The sequence below is a fragment of the Artemia franciscana genome, chromosome 4 (assembly GCF_032884065.1).
Source record: "Artemia franciscana chromosome 4, ASM3288406v1, whole genome shotgun sequence".
Lineage (NCBI taxonomy): Eukaryota > Metazoa > Arthropoda > Branchiopoda > Anostraca > Artemiidae > Artemia > Artemia franciscana.
This window is the reverse complement of record NC_088866.1, coordinates 45606981-45631634: the sequence shown is the minus strand read 5'-3', so window position 1 is coordinate 45631634 and position 24654 is coordinate 45606981. Positions and strand designations below refer to the sequence as shown.

At 35.9% G+C, this 24654-nt stretch overlaps 1 protein-coding gene across 4 annotated transcripts in view; it reads right to left on the bottom strand.

Annotated features, from left to right (window-relative positions):
• LOC136026495 (7SK snRNA methylphosphate capping enzyme-like) overlaps positions 1 to 24654 on the bottom strand; it is a 69800-nt gene that overhangs the window by 31895 nt on the left and 13251 nt on the right. For 3 of the 4 annotated variants that reach the window (XM_065703117.1, XM_065703119.1, XM_065703118.1), the window contains exons 3-4: positions 22144 to 22345; positions 12487 to 13017 (exon numbers count right to left, since the gene is read on the bottom strand). In XM_065703117.1, coding sequence (XP_065559189.1) covers positions 12487 to 13017; positions 22144 to 22345 — 733 coding nt within the window. The remainder of the gene's footprint in view (positions 1 to 12486; positions 13018 to 22143; positions 22346 to 24654) is intronic. The other variant, XM_065703120.1, reaches the window with a different exon arrangement.

Sequence of the window (24654 nt, the reverse complement as noted above, 5' to 3'; positions counted from 1 at the left end):
ACCATAACCCGACATTGAAGTACGACCTTTGTAAGAGTCCATTCCGTGACCCAATCGTAGTGGTCTGAGAGAAGTAACATAGCAATCAATATCAGGACGAAAAAATGTATTTTTTTTATTAGCCATCTCGTTGTTGTTGATTGAGTCAAAAATAACATGTAATCACAGCCCAACCTTTTGTTATTGCTATGGGATCACTTAATTCACTTCTTAGCCTTTATTCATTCTGAACACGATGTTTTTACAGAAACATAATGAAAATGCTTTATATTATAGCGATGAACAAGTTCATAGGTGGTTTTTCGTTCAAGAACACGTAGTAGGGGGACATTGCTACTACCAACTCTCCAAAGGACGCACAAAGAAATATACAACACTCCGAGCAGAAGCCGGGTGTACAGTCTGAGAGAATAGCCCAATCCATCCCACTGACAGTTCCATCCTTTTCACCATTGATTATATTCTGTTTAAAGCCAAGAACATCTCTCAGATTATTGTTGAGATGAATTATTTCATTGTCATTGGATGAGCTAATGTAAATCTTGCCGTGTTCCATTGAATAATTAAGTTGGAATGCACCGTTCTTACGAGCAAAGATTTTTTTGTTGATTTACGACACAAATAAGTCATACTACACATTTCTCGGTATTTCAGTGTGACATAGGGATATTCAGTAGAGTTAAGTGTTTCTATCCATTCATAGTTGACAAGGAGTGACCAATCGAATGGTCTAACGTTTATTTAATATGTACAATCTTTTCTCAGGATATCATGTGTATTTTTGAGAATACAATCAACAAGAACAACTTCATACTTTTCATCGTTGAATTATATGACGGGGGAGATTTTTTTTTTCCAAAAATCGCTTGTTTTATTCTAGTCATTGTAGAGGGTACCGAACATGCTAGACACAAATGTTACAAAGAAATCATTGGGCAATGTGTACATCTTCACCAGATATCCACGAATCAAATTAGAATTGTATCCTAGCCAACGAACAAGAACTCTCTCTTGCCCCCGTGAGTGCGAGTCTTTAATATCTTTTCAATCTGATACATTTCAGGGTTTAAAAATTTGTCTAATTCATAATCATAAAACCGTCAAGAGTCTCACCATCATTCATGTTACGTAGACGAAACATTATGTGTGCAGTGTCTACGATTCTGAAGTCCTTAAAAAATTTGAGTGGACCATAATTAGCTGCACTTTTCAAAGGCATTAGTATTTTGATTGGTTCAAATAGTATCACTAACATTGAATTTCTTCTTTTTCACTTGATTATAAATCACAGGATTTTATCCCATCATGAATAAAAGCAGCAGTGTTTTTCAATGTACAATATCTTGAAATTAAAAGTCGAATAGTTCTTATCAATCGTTTAGCCAATGCTGCCTTTATTTGGACTATGACTATGATAGAGCATTGCACTGTCTTTCAATAGAACCTTCGTTATATATATTGATTAGCAAATTCGCTACTCTGATCCGTTTGAATCTTTTTTCAACAATCCTGTTCAAGAATGATTTCAAGAGCTTTAGTAACTTCACCACCTCTCTTTGACCGAAGTGGAATGGCATATGTATAGCCACTAAACACTGATTCCAAGAAAAATGTACTATAGCACCGTTGAAGATCTCACTGTGACACCGCTGAATCTCATAGAGTCAAAGGACCAGCTTGTAATGTTTACAATGGGGAAAAGGCCTTAGTTTTTCGATAGTGACTACAACGAACTATATGATTACGATGTAGTGTGTAACGTAGTGAAGTATCCACTGCCCTTCTCCGTACTAACACGTAAGAGTGTGGATATAAGAGATTGCCAAGGCTTCATGTTTCTTTACTTAATTTAAGTTCCATGTATCGTACACATCTATGATTTTGGGTTGGCAGTCCAAGATCACCTTGTCACTCTGTAGGAGTGAATTTTGAAAGTTCTTAAATCGCAAGATGGCCCTATCACCGCTGACCGTTTCGACAGATTGGTATCCATGATGCTTACTGTGCCTCATATGATGCTGTAACTTTAATTCAGTATAGAATCTAGAAAGATACGTTTGACAATAGTAGCAAGTATTTGTCTTTTTATAATTTTACCCTCACTGAAAACCCGACTAATAACAGGCATTTGAAAAAAATGTCCAATTTTTTAACGCCAATCAGGTTCAACGGCAGGCATGTAAAGAAGCCATACCCAGTGTTTCACCGATTCTATGGATGGAGCCTTCACTAGATATATTACCCCCTTTCTATTACTGCGCTTGCCCTTCTCAAATTATGTATCATATTGTAAAACAGTATCGTCAATCTTTAATTGTTCATTAGCCCACTCAAAAATATTTATCTCTTTAAGTGTTACTGGATACTGACCATTTAAAGAAGTAAAATCTACTTTAGGCAATTTTGAGCTCCCATTAACTGCAAAATCTTCCAGCTTTGTCTTGCTAGCTTTTTTGCAGGGGTTTCTTAACTGTCACAAGGACTGAATATTTGAAGCACTGAAGCCCTGTATCGAAACGAAAGCGTTGTATACCTCAACACACCTTTAAATCCACATTGTATTTTATACTCCTCCCTCCATACTCTTAGAAAAATTCTTTTTAAATTTACCAACATTAACATCTAAACTCTCAATATATAAAACCGCCGACCCACTACCCCTCTCACTATAATTATCTAATTTTTTTTTTACAATACTATCCAACTAATCCATATACACCCAAAAAACTATACAAGTCGATATGAAGCGGTAATATTTCAGTTTGTTCGGAACACGAATGCACCTCATCCGCCTTTTCATTTAAAAATTAATTTTTTGTGCGAAGGAAGCCTCAATACCATCCCTCCTACTCTCCTACAGAATCACTCTTTCAAGAAGGGATCGAGTTTTGCCCACACAGGAGTGCACCATGTCAAACGGATCCACCATGATACTACCCACCATCAGCGAATTAAATGGATCCCCAAACTCAGCACTATAAACATATACATTGTTCAAGGCACAGTCGGTTAAATGAAGATCAGGTAAAACAAGGGGCGTTATGGGAATTTCATGTCCCGTGCCAATTTGTCTCCCTTTATTGTGGACGGTAAGGATATTTCGCGGTGTGAAATCCCCCTGCTCACACAACATATCCTCGAGTGTATCTGATCTGAGACAATCAACTCAAGCGAAAACATTCTCTGAGACACTTTGGGGTTCAAAGGTAGATTATTGAGCCAAACCCCTTGTTAAGGTATTTGCAAGTGTATCATTATTTACAGCACCGAAACAATCCGACAAAAACTTATCGAGCCAATCTGGGTTTTCATGTGACTCGACATGGAGATCAACCTGAAATTGCAGTGGTGATAGGGTTATCTCCATGCCGTCAAAGAGATTGCTGGCCCCTTGGGTTGTTGGCGACGATAGTGCCGATAGGTTAACCTAAAAATAAATGAGAAGCTATTTTTTTTCTTTTTTCAGATGGTATGGTTTTTTATTAACCCCAAAAAGAATATTTTGATTGTGTGTGTGTGTGTGTGTGTGTCTAGCAATAAAGGATTTAGCATTGTCGTATCTATGTGGTCAAGGGACTTCACATCCTCATCACCAAATAAAAAATATTCAAATACATGTTCGTCATACCGCCGTCTTTTCAGTTGATTTGCATCAGTCTAGAATAAAAAATAAATGTGATAACCGAGTTTGCTAGATGTATAGTTTCTTTTATTGCTATAAGAATATTTAATAAATTTAGTATAGTTAAAAATAAGTAATATTTAAAAATGATATTATCTTATTTATAATATTTTAATAATAATAATAATAATAATATTTTATTTAAATAATATTTAAAAATAAATAAGTATATTTAAAAATTTCAATTCCAGTTCAACAAAAAAACTAAGACATTATTTTTCTCATAGACAAAATGACGACTTAAATATTTGTATCATCCTCGTTTCGTATTTTGAAAAATATCACAAGTTAATTTTTGCTATAAGTGCATTTATTCTACTTATGTTAAATTTAAGGCTTGGGTTCAATAATAAAATTTAAGTTCGTTGGACCGAATACAAAAATTTAGGAATAACTAGTAAGGAGAGGTGTCTTTTGAAACTAATAATTATAAATCACTAGTTGGTGGGGCGCTTCGCACCCCCCCCCCAAGCCCCCCGCGCGCGTAAGTCGTTACGCACCATATTAGTTACGCGCCATTGTAGTTGTGTCCCTGTGTCCCACCTGTGAATAGATATATATATATATATATATATATATATATATATATATATATATATATATATATATATATATATATATATATATATATATATATATATATATATATATATATATATATATGTTTTTAACTACGTAAAACATGCGAACATACAACATTCTTCGCTGTCCCATTGTCTGTGCACATAAACAGATTGTCAGGTTTACTGACTCTTGAACATGCAACATATAATTGTCCATGGGAAAAACAATCCGCACTCAGATCTATACCTCATTATTCTAATGATGTGTCCCTGTGTCCAGGTCGTCATTTATATTCCCTGAGTCCCAGTCGTCATTTGTGTCCCGGTGTCTCAGTTTGTAATTTCTCTTTGAGTGTCCCGGTCGTCATTTATATTCCCTGTGTCCCGGTCGTCATTTGTGTCCCGGTGTCCCAGTCTGTAATTTCTATTCGAACAACCCCTGTGTCCCGGTCGTCATTTATATATCCCGCCTGTGCCCCCGGCGTCCCCGTTGTAGTTGTGTCCCTGTGTCCCGATCGTCATTTATATTCCCTATGTCCCGGTCGTGATTTGTGTCCGGGTGTCCCAGTCTGTAATTTCTCTTTGAGGTTCCCGGTCGTCATTTATATTCCCTGTGTCCCGGTCGTCATTTGTGTCCTGTTGTCCCGGTATGTAATTTCATCAGTTGACAAACATGACGTAAGTCGACAAACAACTTCATGACGCATACAGCTCAACCCTTATAATGACGTCAGTCGACAAACATGACGTCAGTCGACACACACACACACATGACGTCACTCGACACACACACACAGACAACTTATTTTTATATATATAGATATATGTACAAACACACAAAATTTAGTAAAAGCTCTTTTTAGATTTGTTATTGTTCTTTATTATCTCCAAAAGGTCCAGGTTCAAAACATTCCACGAACTGAATTCCATAGCTCAAAAATAGATAGTAGGGACGGGTGATTTTAAAACTATACATATTAATTCGGTAAATAAAAGGGACTATAAATGTCATTTGATAAACTGAAACTGGGTAGGAAACAGTCCCCATCCGCTCAGCACACGACAAAAATATATATATATCACAAACCTCTTGTACATTAGAGTCCTTGTTAAGATTCCTTTTATTAGACATTCTCTTAGATTAAGTTCAATTCATCTAATGAAACAGTCACCTTCTTATATCAAAATATTAGGCTGAGATAGAGGGATACTGTGCGCTTGGAATGGTGGCATAGTTACATAAAGACGCTACATGACGCTTAAAGCAATAGGATACCTCTGTGCCTAAAGTAATAGGATACCTGTGTGCTTAAAGTAATAGGGGTACTGGGTCGGTACTGGGGGTACCGACCCAATTCTCACTTTTGAGTATTCAGCTTTAGGGCCATATATCAAGTACACAACGAAAAGCAGGTCGTTCCCAAATGGGGTGGAATGAGGATATAGGGATGGATTTAAAGCAAATTGAAATTTAATGAAAAGGGAGTAAAAAGTGAAGCTTTGAATAGATGATGGAAATGAAACGTTGGCAGCATTGTTGGTCACTTGCAACTCGGTGCAAAAGTGAGTTGTAAGCAGAAGTAGTAGCAGTGGCATTGAATTGGTTCCTTCATTCTGAGTAGGAAAGTTGAGCCAACATAAATTTTTGGAATGATTTCCATTAAATCTACCAAAGGAAAACTACACAGAGGAAGTACTTTTCCATGGAAGAGCAAATATTTACAAGCGCCAAATTTTTTAGCATACAGGAAAAACTAACAGATTTTACGGTGAAAAAAGCTGTTTATATTCAAACTTCCGCCCGTCCCAGAAAACTGTTTGTAGCTCCATCTCATTGGAAAAGCTCATTTGCGAATCCTTCAATCTACCTGCTCATTTAATTTTTTAAACTTGCGTTATAAAAAAATTCTGAGCTTCCGATGTTTAAGATCCGGCTTCAGAGAAAACAATACTATGGAGTTAACGACTTTTAATTTGATAGCCGTTTAACATGGCCTAATTTTGACTTTAGGTTACCACAAAAAAGAGAATAAATTTGGACCTTGTGCGTAAATTCCATAGTTGCTACTTCTACAGCGATATAATACGTGTTATTGGTTTATATGGTAAAAAAATAACCCTGAAGGAAATCAACTCATTTTACAATAAATAGACAAATTAGTCAACAAGCAAAAATCCAACCAAGGGTAGAATTAGTCAAACTTTAATCATGATCACACATATAACTATAATTTGAATTGTATACATTTATACAAAATAAAAAATTATATAGAAAATCGTAATCACACAAATAACTAGAAATTGTTTATACTTTGATTTAATGCGGAAGGCAAACAAGAATCTGAGGAAAAATTAGATGTGAAGGCATAAGAAAGGGGCAGCTTCCTTATCCACATGATAGTAATTTATATCACTGATTCAGTCAGAATTTTAAAGTCAGAATTTTAAAGTCAGAATTTTAAAAGTAACTTTTGGTGCTCGTATATTTCTTTATATCTAAGCAAATTGTCACTTTAAAATATTTTAGACAGCGATATAGCAAAAAAATTTAGTTTTTTGGAAAGGCGTTTACTTTTTTTCCTGGGAAAAGTTTACTAATTTGTCTTCAAAATTTATTAATGAGTCGTCCATAAATCTTATTTTGAAATGATTACGCTGAATTTCTCATTAAATAAAATAGAATTCCACGTTGACCTCAAACCTTCCTGAAACTATCTTACTGAAAAAATTCGCTCCATAAGATTACATAACATCTTACGCTACGTTATGTAACCTCACATAATATATTTTGTCCCTAATGTAGGCAGTCCGAACAATTTTATAATACGCAAGATTATATCAGGCTATGAAAAAGTCAATTTAGCAGCAACAAAACCGATCATCAATTAAAGTTTTATAACAATAAATTAATGCACTTTTCCTAGAAAACCTCACACACTTGATCAGAAGACGAATTTTCGTCTTCATTCAACATTATGAATTAGTTTATTTACGATGACTGATGGTGATGTGTGAGAGAGAGAGAGAGAGAGAGAGAGAGAGAGAGAGAGAGAGAGAGAGGGAGGGAGGGAGAGAGCAGGCATGTAAAGAAGCCATAACCAGTGTTTCACCGATTCTATGGATGGAGCCTTCACTAGATATATTACCCCCTTTCTATTACTGCGCTTGCCCTTCTCAAATTATGTATCATATTGTAAAACAGTATCGTCAATCTTTAATTGTTCATTAGCCCACTCAAAAATATTTATCTCTTTAAGTGTTACTGGATACTGACCATTTAAAGAAGTAAAATCTACTTTAGGCAATTTTGAGCTCCCATTAACTGCAAAATCTTCCAGCTTTGTCTTGCTAGCTTTTTTGCAGGGGTTTGTTAACTGTCACAAAGACTGAATATTTGAAGCACTGAAGCCCTGTATCGAAACGAAAGCGTTGTATACCTCAACACACCTTTAAATCCACATTGTATTTTATACTCCTCCCTCCATACTCTTAGAAAAATTCTTTTTAAATTTACCAACATTAACATCTAAACTCTCAATATATAAAACCGTCGACCCACTACCCCTCTCACTATAATTATCTAATTTTTTTTTTACAATACTATCCAACTAATCCATATACACCCAAAAAACTATACAAGTCGATATGAAGCGGTAATATTTCAGTTTGTTCGTAACACGAATGCACCTCATCCGCCTTTTCATTTAAAAATTAATTTTTTGTGCGAAGGAAGCCTCAATACCATCCCTCCTACTCTCCTACAGAATCACTCTTTCAAGAAGGGATCGAGTTTTGCCCACACAGGAGTGCACCATGTCAAACGGATCCACCATGATACTACCCACCATCAGCGAATTAAATGGATCCCCAAACTCAGCACTATAAACATATACATTGTTCAAGGCACAGTCGGTTAAATGAAGATCAGGTAAAACAAGGGGCGTTATGGGAATTTCATGTCCCGTGCCAATTTGTCTCCCTTTATTGTGGACGGTAAGGATATTTCGCGGTGTGAAATCCCCCTGCTCACACAACATATCCTCGAGTGTATCTGATCTGAGACAATCAACTCAAGCAAAAACATTCTCTGAGACACTTTGGGGTTCAAAGGTAGATTATTGAGCCAAACCCCTTGTTAAGGTATTTGCAAGTGTATCATTATTTACAGCACCGAAACAATCCGACAAAAACTTATCGAGCCAATCTGGGTTTTCATGTGACTCGACATGGAGATCAACCTGAAATTGCAGTGGTGATAGGGTTATCTCCATGCCGTCAAAGAGATTGCTGGCCCCTTGGGTTGTTGGCGACGATAGTGCCGATAGGTTAACCTAAAAATAAATGAGAAGCTATTTTTTTCTTTTTTCAGATGGTATGGTTTTTTATTAACCCCAAAAAGAATATTTTGATTGTGTGTGTGTGTGTGTGTGTCTAGCAATAAAGGATTTAGCATTGTCGTATCTATGTGGTCAAGGGACTTCACATCCTCATCACCAAATAAAAAATATTCAAATACAAGTTCGTCATACCGCCGTCTTTTCAGTTGATTTGCATCAGTCTAGAATAAAAAATAAATGTGATAACCGAGTTTGCTAGATGTATAGTTTCTTTTATTGCTATAAGAATATTTAATAAATTTAGTATAGTTAAAAATAAGTAATATTTAAAAATGATATTATTTTATTTATAATAGTTTAATAACAAAAATAATAATAATATTTTATTTAAATAATATTTAAAAATAAATAAGTATATTTAAAAATTTCAATTCCAGTTCAACAAAAAAACTAAGACATTATTTTTCTCATAGACAAAATGACGACTTAAATATTTGTATCATCCTCGTTTCGTATTTTGAAAAATATCACAAGTTAATTTTTGCTATAAGTGCATTTATTCTACTTATGTTAAATTTAAGGCTTGGGTTCAATAATAAAATTTAAGTTCGTTGGACCGAATACAAAAATTTAGGAATAACTAGTAGGGAGGGGTGTCTTTTAAAACTAATAATTATAAATCACTAGTTGGTGGGGCGCTTCGCACCCCCCCCCAAGCCCCCCGCGCGCGTAAGTCGTTACGCACCATATTAGTTACGCGCCATTGTAGTTGTGTCCCTGTGTCCCACCTGTGAATAGATATATATATATATATATATATATATATATATATATATATATATATATATATATATATATGTTTTTAACTACGTAAAACATGCGAACATACAACATTCTTCGCTGTCCCATTGTCTGTGCACATAAACAGATTGTCAGGTTTACTGACTCTTGAACATGCAACATATAATTGTCCATGGGAAAAACAATCCGCACTCAGATCTATACCTCATTATTCTAATGATGTGTCCCTGTGTCCAGGTCGTCATTTATATTCCCTGTGTCCCGGTCGTCATTTGTGTCCCGGTGTCTCAGTTTGTAATTTCTCTTTGAGTGTCCCGGTCGTCATTTATATTCCCTGTGTCCCGGTCGTCATTTGTGTCCCGGTGTCCCAGTCTGTAATTTCTATTCGAACAACCCCTGTGTCCCGGTCGTCATTTATATATCCCGCCTGTGCCCCCGGCGTCCCCGTTGTAGTTGTGTCCCTGTGTCCCGATCGTCATTTATATTCCCTATGTCCCGGTCGTGATTTGTGTCCGGGTGTCCCAGTCTGTAATTTCTCTTTGAGGTTCCCGGTCGTCATTTATATTCCCTGTGTCCCGGTCGTCATTTGTGTCCTGTTGTCCCGGTATGTAATTTCATCAGTTGACAAACATGACGTAAGTCGACAAACAACTTCATGACGCATACAGCTCAACCCTTATAATGACGTCAGTCGACAAACATGACGTCAGTCGACACACACACATGACGTCACTCGACACACACACACAGACAACTTATTTTTATATATATAGATATATGTACAAAGACACAAAATTTAGTAAAAGCTCTTTTTAGATTTGTTATTGTTCTTTATTATCTCCAAAGGTCCAGGTTCAAAACATTCCACGAACTGAATTCCATAGCTCAAAAATAGATAGTAGGGACGGGTGATTTTAAAACTATACATATTAATTCGGTAAATAAAAGGGACTATAAATGTCATTTGATAAACTGAAACTGGGTAGGAAACAGTCCCCATCCGCTCAGCACACGACAAAAATATATATATATATATATATCACAAACCTCTTGTACATTAGAGTCCTTGTTAAGATTCCTTTTATTAGACATTCTCTTAGATTAAGTTCAATTCATCTAATGAAACAGTCACCTTCTTATATCAAAATATTAGGCTGAGATAGAGGGATACTGTGCGCTTGGAATGATGGCATAGTTACATAAAGACGCTACATGACGCTTAAAGCAATAGGATACCTCTGTGCCTAAAGTAATAGGATACCTGTGTGCTTAAAGTAATAGGGGTACTGGGTCGGTACTGGGGGTACCGACCCAATTCTCACTTTTGAGTATTCAGCTTTAGGGCCATATATCAAGTACACAACGAAAAGCAGGTCGTTCCCAAATGGGGTGGAATGAGGATATAGGGATGGATTTAAAGCAAATTGAAATTTAATGAAAAGGGAGTAAAAAGTGAAGCTTTGAATAGATGATGGAAATGAAACGTTGGCAGCATTGCTGGTCACTTGCAACTCGGTGCAAAAGTGAGTTGTAAGCAGAAGTAGTAGCAGTGGCATTGAATTGGTTCCTTCATTCTGAGTAGGAAAGTTGAGCCAACATAAATTTTTGGAATGATTTCCATTAAATCTACCAAAGGAAAACTACACAGAGGAAGTACTTTTCCATGGAAGAGCAAATATTTACAAGCGCCAAATTTTTTAGCATACAGGAAAAACTAACAGATTTCACGGTGAAAAAAGCTGTTTATATTCAAACTTCCGCCCGTCCCAGAAAACTGTTTGTAGCTCCATCTCATTGGAAAAGCTCATTTGCGAATCCTTCAATCTACCTGCTCATTTAATTTTTTAAACTTGCGTTATAAAAAAATTCTGAGCTTCCGATGTTTAAGATCCGGCTTCAGAGAAAACAATACTATGGAGTTAACGACTTTTAATTTGATAGCCGTTTAACATGGCCTAATTTTGACTTTAGGTTACAACAAAAAAGAGGATAAATTTGGACCTTGTGCGTAAATTCCATAGTTGCTACTTCTACAGCGATATAATACGTGTTATTGGTTTATATGGTAAAAAAATAACCCTGAAGGAAATCAACTCATTTTACAATAAATAGACAAATTAGTCAACAAGCAAAAATCCAACCAAGGGTAGAATTAGTCAAACTTTAATCATGATCACACATATAACTATAATTTGAATTGTATACATTTATACAAAATAAAAAATTATATAGAAAATCGTAATCACACAAATAACTAGAAATTGTTTATACTTTGATTTAATGCGGAAGGCAAACAAGAATCTGAGGAGAAATTAGATGTGAAGGCATAAGAAAGGGGCAGCTTCCTTATCCACATGATAGTAATTTATATCACTGATTCAGTCAGAATTTTAAAGTCAGAATTTTAAAAGTAACTTTTGGTGCTCGTATATTTCTTTATATCTAAGCAAATTGTCACTTTAAAATATTTTAGACAGCGATATAGCAAAAAAATTTAGTTTTTTGGAAAGGCGTTTACTTTTTTTCCTGGGAAAAGTTTACTAATTTGTCTTCAAAATTTATTAATGAGTCGTCCATAAATCTTATTTTGAAATGATTACGCTGAATTTCTCATTAAATAAAATAGAATCCCACGTTGACCTCAAACCTACCTGAAACTATCTTACCGAAAAAATTCGTTCCATAAGATTACATAACATCTTACGCTACGTTATGTAACCTCACATAATATATTTTGTCCCTAATGTAGGCAGTCCGAACAATTTTATAATACGCAAGATTATATCAGGCTATGAAAAAGTCAATTTAGCAGCAACAAAACCGATCATCAATTAAAGTTTTATAACAATAAATTAATGCACTTTTCCTAGAAAACCTCACACACTTGATCAGAAGACGAATTTTCGTCTTCATTCAACATTATGAATTAGTTTATTTACGATGACTGATGGTGATGTGTGAGAGAGAGAGAGAGAGAGAGAGAGAGAGAGAGAGAGAGAGAGAGAGAGAGAGAGAGAGAGGGAGGGAGGGAGAGAGAGAGAGAGAAAGAGAGAAAGAGAGAGAGGGGGGAGAGAGAGAGAGAGGAAGAGCAGCAAAAACTTACAGATGCAAATGTAATGTTGTAGGGAAACACTTTGTCAGTCTCAATTTTCTCCTTCCTTCTTGTACGGCCATAAAGATTTTCAATCTTTTTAAAATTAAAATCTTTTGCATAATACTTGGCATTTTTCCGAGCAATCCCAATCAACTCCTGGTCAATATCAATGCCTGTCACCTGCCTTGGGCGAAAGTCCCGTGCAATACACCACGTTATATGTCCAATATTGCAACCAATATCTAAAACTGTTTTGTTTTCGAAGTCTTCCGCTTTTAAGACTTTAAGTCGAGGATCCTGCTCTTGGTTTGGATTTCGATAGCCGTAATATCGATTATAGTTTCCATATAAAAAAACTTTTTTCTTCTGTCTAATATTAGTACTGACATTTATAACATTTGATTGTGGGACGACAGGGCTTACGATTTCATCTCGAGCGGCTCCGGCTCGGTGGAATTCTTTCTCTCCTTCCTTTTGATCGTCACTGGGTAACAATTTAACACTGTTCGGGGAAACTTTCTTTTTGGAATCAGAGAACGCCTAAAAACAAAGACAAAAACTGAACTTGCAAGTCAAAAACAGTTCCGTATTTCTAAAATCTCGAAAAGTCAAAATATAACAACGGGGTTTACAATTATTCTCACTTTCAGTTTATCATGAGTAGTATCTCTGTATGCAGTTTAAGCGCACAGGCATCTTATTACTTTAAGCGCACAGTATCCCATCATTCCTATGACACAGATGGTGTTATCACAATTTCCAGTTGATAAGGAAAATTCGAAGAAATACCAACCAGATATGCTTTCTGAAACAAATCCATCATATCGAGCACACGTATATACCAAAGTGGTATTGGACACATCGGATCTGTAGAGCATCTGGTATTATGTATTCCTTTCCGGTTGTTAAGAATATTTCTGGAACCATCATTATCTAAGGTTCGTTTGCCAATTACGTTATTCAATAATTGAAGTGACATGATGTCTAGCAAACGACGTTTCGACATGGATTGTAATACACAATCTTTAGAAGTTTTTTTGTACTATAATGGTATCGAGCCCGTTATTGATAATTGACTATGAATACAACCAACCAGTTATATTTATTGTAATGTAATGGTCCTGAGCACATAGGTTTTCCATTACGGGGCTAGCGCACAAGCTTGGATCCCCACATTCTGTTCCAGTTTTTTTTTGTACTATAATGGTATCGAGCCCGTTATTGATAATTGACGATGATTACAACCAACCAGTTATATTTATTGTAATGTAATGGTCCTGAGCACATAGGTTTTCCATTACGGGGCTAGCACACAAGCTAGCCCAAGAACAAGAACAGAATGCCACCACCAGGGCCCCAATACCCGTTACCCTCCCACAAGTTTTCACCCCTCCCCTTTTTTACTTTGAAATTTTTTGCAACCTTTTTTCAACACAATTTTTTTCGGACAGGATATTTTGTGACTTAGAATTTTCTTGGGAAGTAGAATTTCCTTGGAACTTCGAATTATTATGGAACAAATAGTTTTTGGATTTAGAATTTTTGTTTTTGGACTTTTTGGGGACTTGGAATTATTTTGGAATGACAAAAATTTTCTGATATAATACCGAAAATTTCCTGAATGGTGCATTATCCGGTTTTGCGTAACTACTTATGTTGTCAGTGAAACGATATAGTACATCCTGTGACAGCCCTCACGTCTGATCTTTTGAGACACAGATACTGTTGCAGGCCATACTTCGATGTATTATTGGAGTTGCTAACACCTTTTTTGGCATCATTCCAATAACATGCATCCTGGTTTCCGAGAATTTCTTGTCATGTTTCCGATAATTTCAAGAATAATACGTTATCTGGTACTGTGTAATCATTCATGTTACGGAAAACGAGAAAAAATCTTAAAATTCAACGCAAGTTCCCAAAAAATACTATGTAAAAACAATAGTCCCAAAACAACCATAGAATCAATAGAAAACGGCTTAGAAGCTAAAGCTAATGTTGACTCAGTTGAAATCTCAAAAGACAAGATATGACGGCTGTCACAGGATGTATTGTGTTGTTCCACTGATAACGTGAGCAATTACCCAATATCAGATTATGTATCATTCTATAAATTCTCGGTATCCCAAAACAAAGACCAGATAAGATGGCTATCACAGGATGTATTGTATTGTTTCACTGACAACATGAATGATTACACAATATCAGATAAAGTATCATTCTTGAAATTCTCAGATACAAGCTAAGAAATTCTCGGAAACCAGGATGCATATTCTTGGAATGATACCAAAAAAGCGTAAGCAACTCCAATAGTATTATTTCGTTTCAATAACAACATGAAATTACAAAATACTAGATATTGCATCATTCTTGAAATTCCCGTAAACATACAAAGAAATTCTCGGCGTCCCGACTTAACTCCCTAAAAATTTAAGTCCAAAGAAAAAAAATTATAAGTCCCAATAATACCTATAAATTTCTTTAAATCAATGGAAACTACTTAGAAGCTAAAAATGTTGTTTACTCAGCTGCTATCTCACCAGATATGAGGGCTATCACAAGGTCTATTGTACTGTTTCACTGGCAACATGAATGATTATGCACTACCACATAACGCATCATTCTTCGAATTCTCAGAAACCTGCCAAGAAATTCTCAGAAACCAGGATGCATATTCTTGGAATGATGTCAAAAAAAGTTTTAGCAACTCCAACAGTATATCGGAGCATGGACTGAAACAGTATCTATGTCTAAAACTTAGTTTATTAGACATCATGTCGCTTCAAACTCAATTCAATTATTGCATAACATACTTGGTAAACGAAACTCAGACAATAATGGTTCCAGAAATTGCCTTATCAACCGGGAATTGATATAACACTATGGGCTCTTGTTATATCGATTGAAGAGTTTCACCGAGAATATATTGTTTCTGGAGAAATGTTAAATATCGTAGAAGTTTTTAAGCTGGATACGAGAGACTAGCAACTCCAACAACAGATTAGGATAGGGCTGCACTAGTATTTATTGAAGGGATAAGAGGGATATAACTCCGTTAGTACACCGGGATAGGGCTATGATCGATGTGCATACAGGGATACTACTAGTATGCACAATTTAAGATACAGTAATAGTGATAACCTTTGTAAAACTTAGCTTTTGCTTCAAAAACTTAAAATTAGCAACTATTCGTTGTTTTTGTAAGTATAATGCGGGCTTTTGTTAAATATTTATATATTGGTTTGTTCTTTTTTTTAATAAATTCAATTAAAAAATTGAATTCATCGCTTCGTCACTCCCCTTTTTCCTATTTTATGATGATTTCCCCCCAAGCAACCCATTACATTCCTGGCCGAAGGCATCAAATCATGATATCCGTACGGGTGTGGCGCAGACCATTCGTCAGCATTCGAAAAAGTGTTTTCTTTATTTTATATTTTCTCCTTTCTCACTCGCAAGAATATTGGGAATTGGAAGCCTTTGTTATGCTTTTTTTACGTATAATATCCGGAGCAAACCAGCAACGTCAATTATGGAAGGAAGAGGAGGGGGCAGGGAGGTAGCATAGAGGAGCTGTTGTTCCCCAGATTTTAAAAAATGCCTCTTTTTGGTGTTTTTATCGAAAAAATTGCCCTCCTGGATTTTGACAAGTACATTTTAATCCTCTCCCCTATATTCTCGTGAATTGATACCGCGTGAAACAATCCAAAGCACATCATTTTTCAATTTGTCCATTTGCGTGATTTATGCTTCTTAACATACTGTTGTTTAAATTGCTGCAGCCAGTTTTGGCTTCCATGAGTCAAAGACTAGTTTCGGATATTTGGCACGAGCAAAGGTGAGGGGTCACCCACTTTCAAAAACAGTGAACCGAAAATTTTTAATGTTACCCATCAAAAACTATGAGCCAAAGAAATATTGCCTAACTTCGGAAAAGGGAAGAAACATCCACAAAAACTCGAGTAACTTAACGTAAATCAAACAGTTCGTGGTAGCGAACTGTAGTAAGGAACGACCAGGCTTACTAGTAAACGAAACTCTAAACAAGAGCTAAGAGCTCATATGGCACTTGTGACGAGGCGAGAAGAGCTAAGAGCCAAGAGATCATATGGTATGAGCTCTAACAAAATTCTATGAATCAATAGATTGATTTAAAAAGGAAAATAAGATGCTTAATGCCGGTCAGGATTTAAAATAAGAGCTCTGAGTCACAATGTCCTTCTAAATATCAAAATTCATTAAGATCCGATCTCCCACTCGTAAGTTATAAATACCTAATTTTTTCTCTCCCTTTAGCCCCCCAAATCGTCGAATCAGGGAAAACGACTTTATCAAGTCAAATTGTGCAGCTCCCTGACACGCCTACCAATTTTCATCGTCCTAGCACGTCCAGAAGCACCAAACTCGAAAAAAATCACTGAACCCCTCCCCACAAATCCCCCAAAGAGAGCAAATCCAGTACAATTCTGTCAATCACGTATCAAGGACATTTGTTTATTCTATCCACCAAGCTTCATCCCAATTCCTCCACACCAAGTGTTTTTCCAGGATTTCCCCCTCCAACTCCCCCCAATGTCAAAAGATCTGGTCGGGATTTGAAATAAGACCTCTGACACATGAATTCCTTCTAAAAATCAAATTTCATTAAGATCCGATCATTTATTCGTAAGATAAAAATACCCCAATTTTCACGTTTTCCAAGAATTCCGGTTTCCCCCTCCAACTCCCTCTAATGTCACAGGATCTGGTCGGAATTTAAAATTAGAACTTTAAAGGTCAAGATCCTTCTAAATATCAAATTTCATTAAGATCTGGTCACCCTTTCGTAAGTTACAAATACCTCACTTTTCAAAATTACCCCCCCCCCCCAATTCCAACAAAGAGAGCAGATCCGGTCCTTTAAGTATTTTCTAATATTTCCGGTCCCCCCAACTGCCCCCCCCCCAATTACGCTTGATCCGGTTGAGATTTAAAATAAGAGATCTGAGTTACGAGGTCCTTCTTAATATGAAGTTTCATGAAGATCTGATCACTCCTTCTTAAGTTAAAAATACATCATTTTTTTCTTATTTTTCAGAATTAAACCCCCCCCCCCAATAGAGCGGATCCGTTTCAATTATGTAAATCACGTATGTAAGACTTCTGCTTATTTTTCCCACCAAGTTTCATCCCGAACCCTCCAATCTAAGCGTTTTCCATGATTTTAGGTTCCCCCACCCCAAACTTCCCCCAATGTCACCAGATCCGGTCAGGATTTAAAATAAGAGCTTTGAGAAACGATATCCTTCTAAACATCAAATTTCATTGAGATCCGATCACCCTTTCGCAATTTAAAAATACTTCATTTTTTCTAATTTTTCAGAATGAACCCCTCCCCCAACTACCCCAAAGAGAGCGGATCCGTTCCGGTTATGTCAATCATGTATCTAGGACTTGTGCTTATTTTTCCCACCAAGTTTCATCCCGATCCCTCCACTCTTAGTGTTTTCCAAGTTTTAGGTTTCCCCCTCCCAACCCCCCCCCCAATGTCACTAGATCCAATCGGGTTTAAAATTAGAGCTCTGAGACACGATATCCTTCTAAATATATAATTTCATTGAGATCCGATCACCCGTTCGTAAGTTAAAAATACCTCATTTTTTCTAATTTTTAAGAAATAACCCCCCCCCAACTACCCCAAAGAGAGCAGATCCATTCCGTTTATGTCAATCATGTATCTAGGACTTGTGTTTATTTTTCCCACCAAGTTTCATCCCGATCCCTCCACTCTAAGTGTTTTCCAAGTTTTAGGTTTCCCCCTCCCAACTCCCCCCCAATGTCACCAGATCCGGTCGGGATTTAAAATAAGAGCTCTGAGACACAATATCATTCCAAACATCAAATTTCATTAAGATCCCATCACCCGCTCATAAGTTGAAAATACTTCATTTTTTCTATTTTTTCCGAATTAACCGGCACCCCACTCCCCCCCCCCCCCCGAGATGGTCAAATCGGGAAAACGACAATCTCTAATTTAATGTGGTCCGGTCCCTGATACGCTTGCCAAATTCCATCCTCCTAGCTTACCTGGAAGTGCCTAAAGTAGCAAAACCGGGACCGACAGACAGACCGACAGAATTTGCGATTACTACATGTCACTTGGTTAAAACCAAGTGCCATAAAAACGGAACTTCGATGCTAAGAGATATATCAAAAGAATCGGAATTTTATGCTGATTTTAAATATATACGTTTCATCAAATTTAGTCTTTGTCATTAAAAGTTACGAGCCTGAGAAAATTTGCCTTATTTTGGAAAATAGGGGGAAAGACCCCCTAAAAGTCATAGGATCTTAACGAAAATCACACCATCGCATTCAACGTATCAGAGAACCCTATAGAAAAAATTTCAAGGTCCAACCTACAAAAATGTGGAATTTCGTATTTTTTGCCAGAAGACAGATCATGGGTGCGTGTTTATTTGTTTGTTTGTTGTTTTTTTGTTGTTTTTTTGTTGTTTTTTCCCAGGGGTCATCGTATCGACTAAGTTGTCCTAGAGCGTTGCAAGAGTTCTAACGGAAATGAAAAGTTCTAGTGCCTTTTTTAAGTGACCAAAAAAACTGTAGGGCACCTAGGCCCCCTCCCACGCTAATTTTTTTCCCAAAGTGAACAGATCAAAATGTTGAGATAGCCATTTTATTCCGCATAGTCCAAAACCATAATAACTATGTCTTTAGGGATGACTTACTCCCCCACAGTCCCTGGGGGAGGGGCTGCAAGTTACAAACTTTGACCAATGTTTACATACAGTAATGGTTATTGGGAAGTGTACCGACGTTTTCAGGGGGATTTTTTTGGTTTGGGTGTGAAGTTGAGGGGAGGGGGCTATGTGGGAGGATCTTTCCTTGGAGGAATATTTCATGGGGAAAGAGAAATTCAATGAAAAGGGCGCAGGACTTTCTAGCATTACTATTAAAAAAAAACAATGAAAATATAAACATGAAAAAGTTTTTTCAATTGAAAGTAAGGATTAGCATTAAAACTTAAAACGAACAGAGATTATTACGCATATGAGGGGTTCTAAAAATACTTTAGCATAAAGAGCGAGGTATTTAGGAGGAGATAAATACTTCGCTCTTTATGCTTAAGTATTTTTAGTAATTTCAACTATTTATTCTACGGCCTTTCTGATTCAGGGGTCATTCTTAAAGAATTGGGACAAAACTTAAGATTTAGTGTGAAGAGCGAGGTATTAACGAGGGGACAAACCCCCTCATATATATAATCAAAAATATAAGAATATAAAAGTTTGTTACGTAAGTTAATTCTTAAGTTACGTATATTTTTTACTAATAAAAACGTTCGTTAAAAATTAAAAGTTCTAGTTGCCTTTTTAAGTAACCGAAAAATTGGAGGGCAACTAGGACTCCTTCTCCACCCCTTATTTCTCAAAATATTCTTATCAAAACTAAGAGAAAGCCATTTAGCCAAAAAAATTATTATTATGCAAATTTTATTTTAATAATTCATGTACGGAGAGCCAAAATCAAACATGCATCAATTCAAAAACGTTCAGAAATTAAATTAAAAAAATTAGTTTTTTTTAACTGAAAGTAAGGAGCGACATTAAAACTTAAAACGAACAGAAATTACTCCGTATATAAAATGGGTTGTCCCTTCCGCAATCCCTCGCTCTTTACGCTAAAGTTTGACTCTGCCACAATTCTACTTTTTAAAACAATTAAAAACTTTAGCGTAAAGAGCGAGGGATTGCAGAGGGGACAACCCATTTCATATACGGAGTTATTTCTGTTCGTTTTAAGTTTTAATGTCGCTCCTTACTTTCAGTAAAAAAAAACTAGTTTTTTTTTATTTAATCACTCCAATAGATTCAACATATCAGAGAACTTTCCTATAGAGGTTTCAAGCTCTAATCTGCAAAAATGTGGAACTTTATAGAACAAAATTCGAGAAGAAAGATCACAGATGTATGTTTCTTTCCAAGGGAGATACTGGCGAACCAATGGTCCTAGAAGATCGAGAGAGGGCTAATTTGAACAGATATAAAAAGATCTAGTGTCCTTTTCTAGTGACCAAAAGATTGGAGGAAACTAGCTCCCCCATATCCAGTTTTCTCCCAAAAACATCCAATCACAATTTTCAGATAGCCATTTGGTTTAGCATAGTTGCGGAGATCCAATAGCTAATAGCTTCTGGGGAGGACTTGCTCCAACAGCCCCTGGGAAAGGAGATGTAAGTTATGCAATTTACCCATTTGCTATTGGGATTACCCATTTGCAATTTACCCATTGCTATTGGAAAAATACAGGGAATCTTTGAGAGGGGATTTTCCGAGGGGAAATGTCTGTGAGGAGGAAGGTTTCCGGGGGAAATACACCGCAGAGGGGGAGGGGGATTTCCCGGCAAGATTTAAAAACGATAGGAAGTTAAAACAAAACACAAGTTTTTTGATATAAAGTAAGGAGCGATATAACCGCTCAAAACGAAAAGGAATCATTCCGTAAATGAAAAGGGCTGCCTTCTCCTCAATCTCTCGCTCTTTACGCTAAAGTTTGACTTTTTGTCACAGACTAACGTAAAGAGTGAGGGACTGAGGAGGAGTCCCTCCCATAAACAGAATAATTTATGTTCGTTTTAATGTTGCTCATTACTTTCAGTTGAAAAAAAGCTTTTTCTTTAAATTTAATTTACAATAAAGGCAGTCTTTTACAGTGGACCATTGAAGCATCCATGGTTGACTAATTCAAAAACAGAGGTCGATAGAAACAGATCTGTCAATCCGAAGAGGTCCTAGAAGGACAGTGCTGGTTTCAAGCTTAGTTTCAACAACTAAGGATGTATTGATCCAATATTGACTCTAGAAATCATTAACCAGAAGGCAATTAAGCTAAGACTCGGCTAAAATTAGAGCTGGGTTGAGTTGAACAAAACGAACCTAAACTCGGAACTATCCCCACCAAGATGGAGTACATTTACGCTAATAGTAAAGGCCATATCCAGGGGAGGGGGTAAGGGGTTTGAATCACCCCCCTCTCCCGAAATATTTGTAAGACTCGTAAAGACAAACCAAAATGAATATAAATTTTTTTAATACATTTTTTAAGTTTTATTTTTGTGAACCCTCCCCCCAAAACAAAATCCTGAATACGTTCTTGCTAATGTTAAACTTGAGCTTATTATAAATTTACTATTGGAACATTTGAAGTAAAAATAAGCTTAAATAAGATTAGATTACGAAAAAACCTACAGAAGATGAAATCACTGAAAGAAATGCTTATAGAAATGAACATGAAACACTAAAATAGGCGAATAAACCATTTTTCCCGTTCAACAAACCACTTATAATACTGTTGTATGACGAATGGCACTTTCAAAAACTTTTACAACCTTTCTTAAAAAGAAAAGAAGGCTTTGACAAAGAGAAAGATTACTTTTTGTAATTGTATGGTAAAAAGTCGGCCCTAATTTCATTGGTCTACATCTGTGAGAGCTTTTCATTTGCCAGCACATTACTACTTATTTCTGGAGAAACAACTTTATAAACGCATCAAAATTTATTTATGTTCATTTTGTTACGTTTTTAAGAGCCGGACAAATATTTCTGGGGGGGCTCAAACCCCCTTCTGGATACGGCCTTGAAGCTACCCATGTTATAATTTGATACTCACCACAGTTGAGGCTGGTAATGTAGCAGCACCATCCGACTGACTCCGAAGTCGTCCAGGTGGAGCAGTAACTTCCTCTTCTTGTTCCAGCAAAGGGTTCAAGTTCAAAGGATCGTGTACATTAGCAGGTATATAAACTTCAACTTCTCTGTGGTGGGCAGGAGTAGCGAATGGGCTTGAATCTGGAGTTACCTGAGCACTTAGTCTAAAAAACGAAATTTGGTTTCTTCTTTTCTTTTGTTTGCTCATGCAACACTGCTGCAAGTTGCCAGATTTTAGGTAACATTGATAAGTTTTTTTCTCTTTTTTAAGAAGCCAAGTAACGATTTTAAATGTAGTTCGTAACATTTTTTGGCAGTTAAGGAATGTATTCAGTTAAGCTACATAGGTGTTTCAAATCCTCCAGTTCATTATTGGATCATACCAAGATTAAGGTTTAAAAGCAATCAAAATCAATCAAGTACTTACACTCTATTTAGAGTAGGGTAGAATATACACATTTTTTTAGATGTCATCAATGTTTTGTTATCATTCTCACCTTGTGAATGATACCACGATATTTTGATAACATGGGTATTTCTCCTAATATTTGACCCCTCCCCCTAAAAAGGTTGGGCTGTAATCGGACCTGAAATAAACCACAACGTAGAAATAAATTTTCATTTTTGACCACATTTATTGAGATTTGACAACCAGTCAAGGTAGATGCCCCGAATACATCAATCTTGATGATTTACACCTAAACTCTTTAGCTTTCAGATTTGAAATTTGGAAACTTTTAAAATTTATGCGGAGTTAAGTTGTACGCTGTCTTGCTGTTGTTTGCTAATCATCCTGTAGTGGCAACTCAATGGCAGCTCATCACTGGTAGTCATGCCATGGCGACAAGCGGTGGCTCATTGCGCAGTGGCGACACAACAGCTGGCTGGAAGATTTTAAAACCTTACTTAAAGCAAAATCTGTGCTTCCAGTAAGTAGAAAAAACGCAAATTTAGGTAGCATGCCAAGCACACACAAGTACCTTGGAAAATACTTCAGTTGATCCATATAAAATAAAGGTACATATTTTCATCATTACTGCAAAAATAAGTAATTTTTATCAAAAATAATATACACATCTTTGGAATAAATTCCACTAAGTTTTCGCAAAATTAACGAAGGAGTCATAACAAAGGAAAACAACAAACTTCTTTGGTAAATTATTTTAAGTAGTAACTCTGCCCTTAAAGTCTTATTGAAGGCGTTTTGGGTCTAACCCCAGTAGAGTACTACTTGGTGCCACATTTGTGTTTACATACCTTAAACTTATCATTTTATATTCGCTAATATAAGAAGAAATGTCAAAGCACCAAAATGCAAACAATTTTGAACTACAATCAGTTTCAAGTAATGAAATATAGTATTGAAAATGTAACAAACAAACAAATTATTATTTCAAGTTTTTAGTAAACTTTTAGTGCCCATATATATATATATATATATATATATATATATATATATATATATATATATATATATATATATATATATATATATATATATAATATATATATGCATGTGTATATATATATGTATATTTATGTATATATATATATATATATATATATATATATATATATATATATATATATATATATTTTATATATAATTATTCTCCAATATATTGGAAAACAAATTTCACTACAATTTTCCCAAGTTAAAACACCCAATAATGAAAGCCAAATACACGGAACTACCATAAATCCAGACACATTTTACATTTTAGTTTTTCACCAGATTCGAATACGTAATTTTATTTGACTACGAAACGACAGCAAGTTTACTTTTGTAGAAGAATATCATCTTTATGAAACCAAAATATTCTTCACATGTAAGATATTCCGCACACTAGCAAGGTTAACTGTTACGAAAATATAATAGTTCAAAATAGGGACGAAACTTTTTAACTGACAGTGAAACAAATATAAAATTTTTTAACTGGATATTTCGAACACATATACAGTGTCCATCATCAGCAGTAAAACTCACTACTGATGAGTTTTATCTAGGTTAACTATCTATTTTTTTTTCTATGTTGCAGGCTAGCTTAAAAAATATTCGTATGCCGGAGGAGAGGGGGGGCTTTGCTTAAGAATACTATCGGCTTGTTCCTCATAATTTTATTTTTTGTCCCTCAAGGGGGAAGTGATCATACCCCCCCCCCACGAGTCCCATGTTCAGTAAGTACTGTTTTGGTTACCAAACTATTAGAAGATTAATTATCAGGTGTCAAAATAATTTTTTTGGTTCGCCCAAAAAAATAACCGGTTAGTACTCTGGCGTTTGTAGCTGCAAGGGAAACTTTATTTCAAGCAGAACCCCCCTCCATGGGGGGGGAGTATTTGTTAGATCAGCACAATATTATTTTTATGTTGCGGTTTATAAATTTTTAATCTTCTAAGGGGAAGGACAGCTTTTACCCCTTGCCTATCCTCTAGGTCTTTTCTTGATTTAACACTGTTTTATCGATTTACA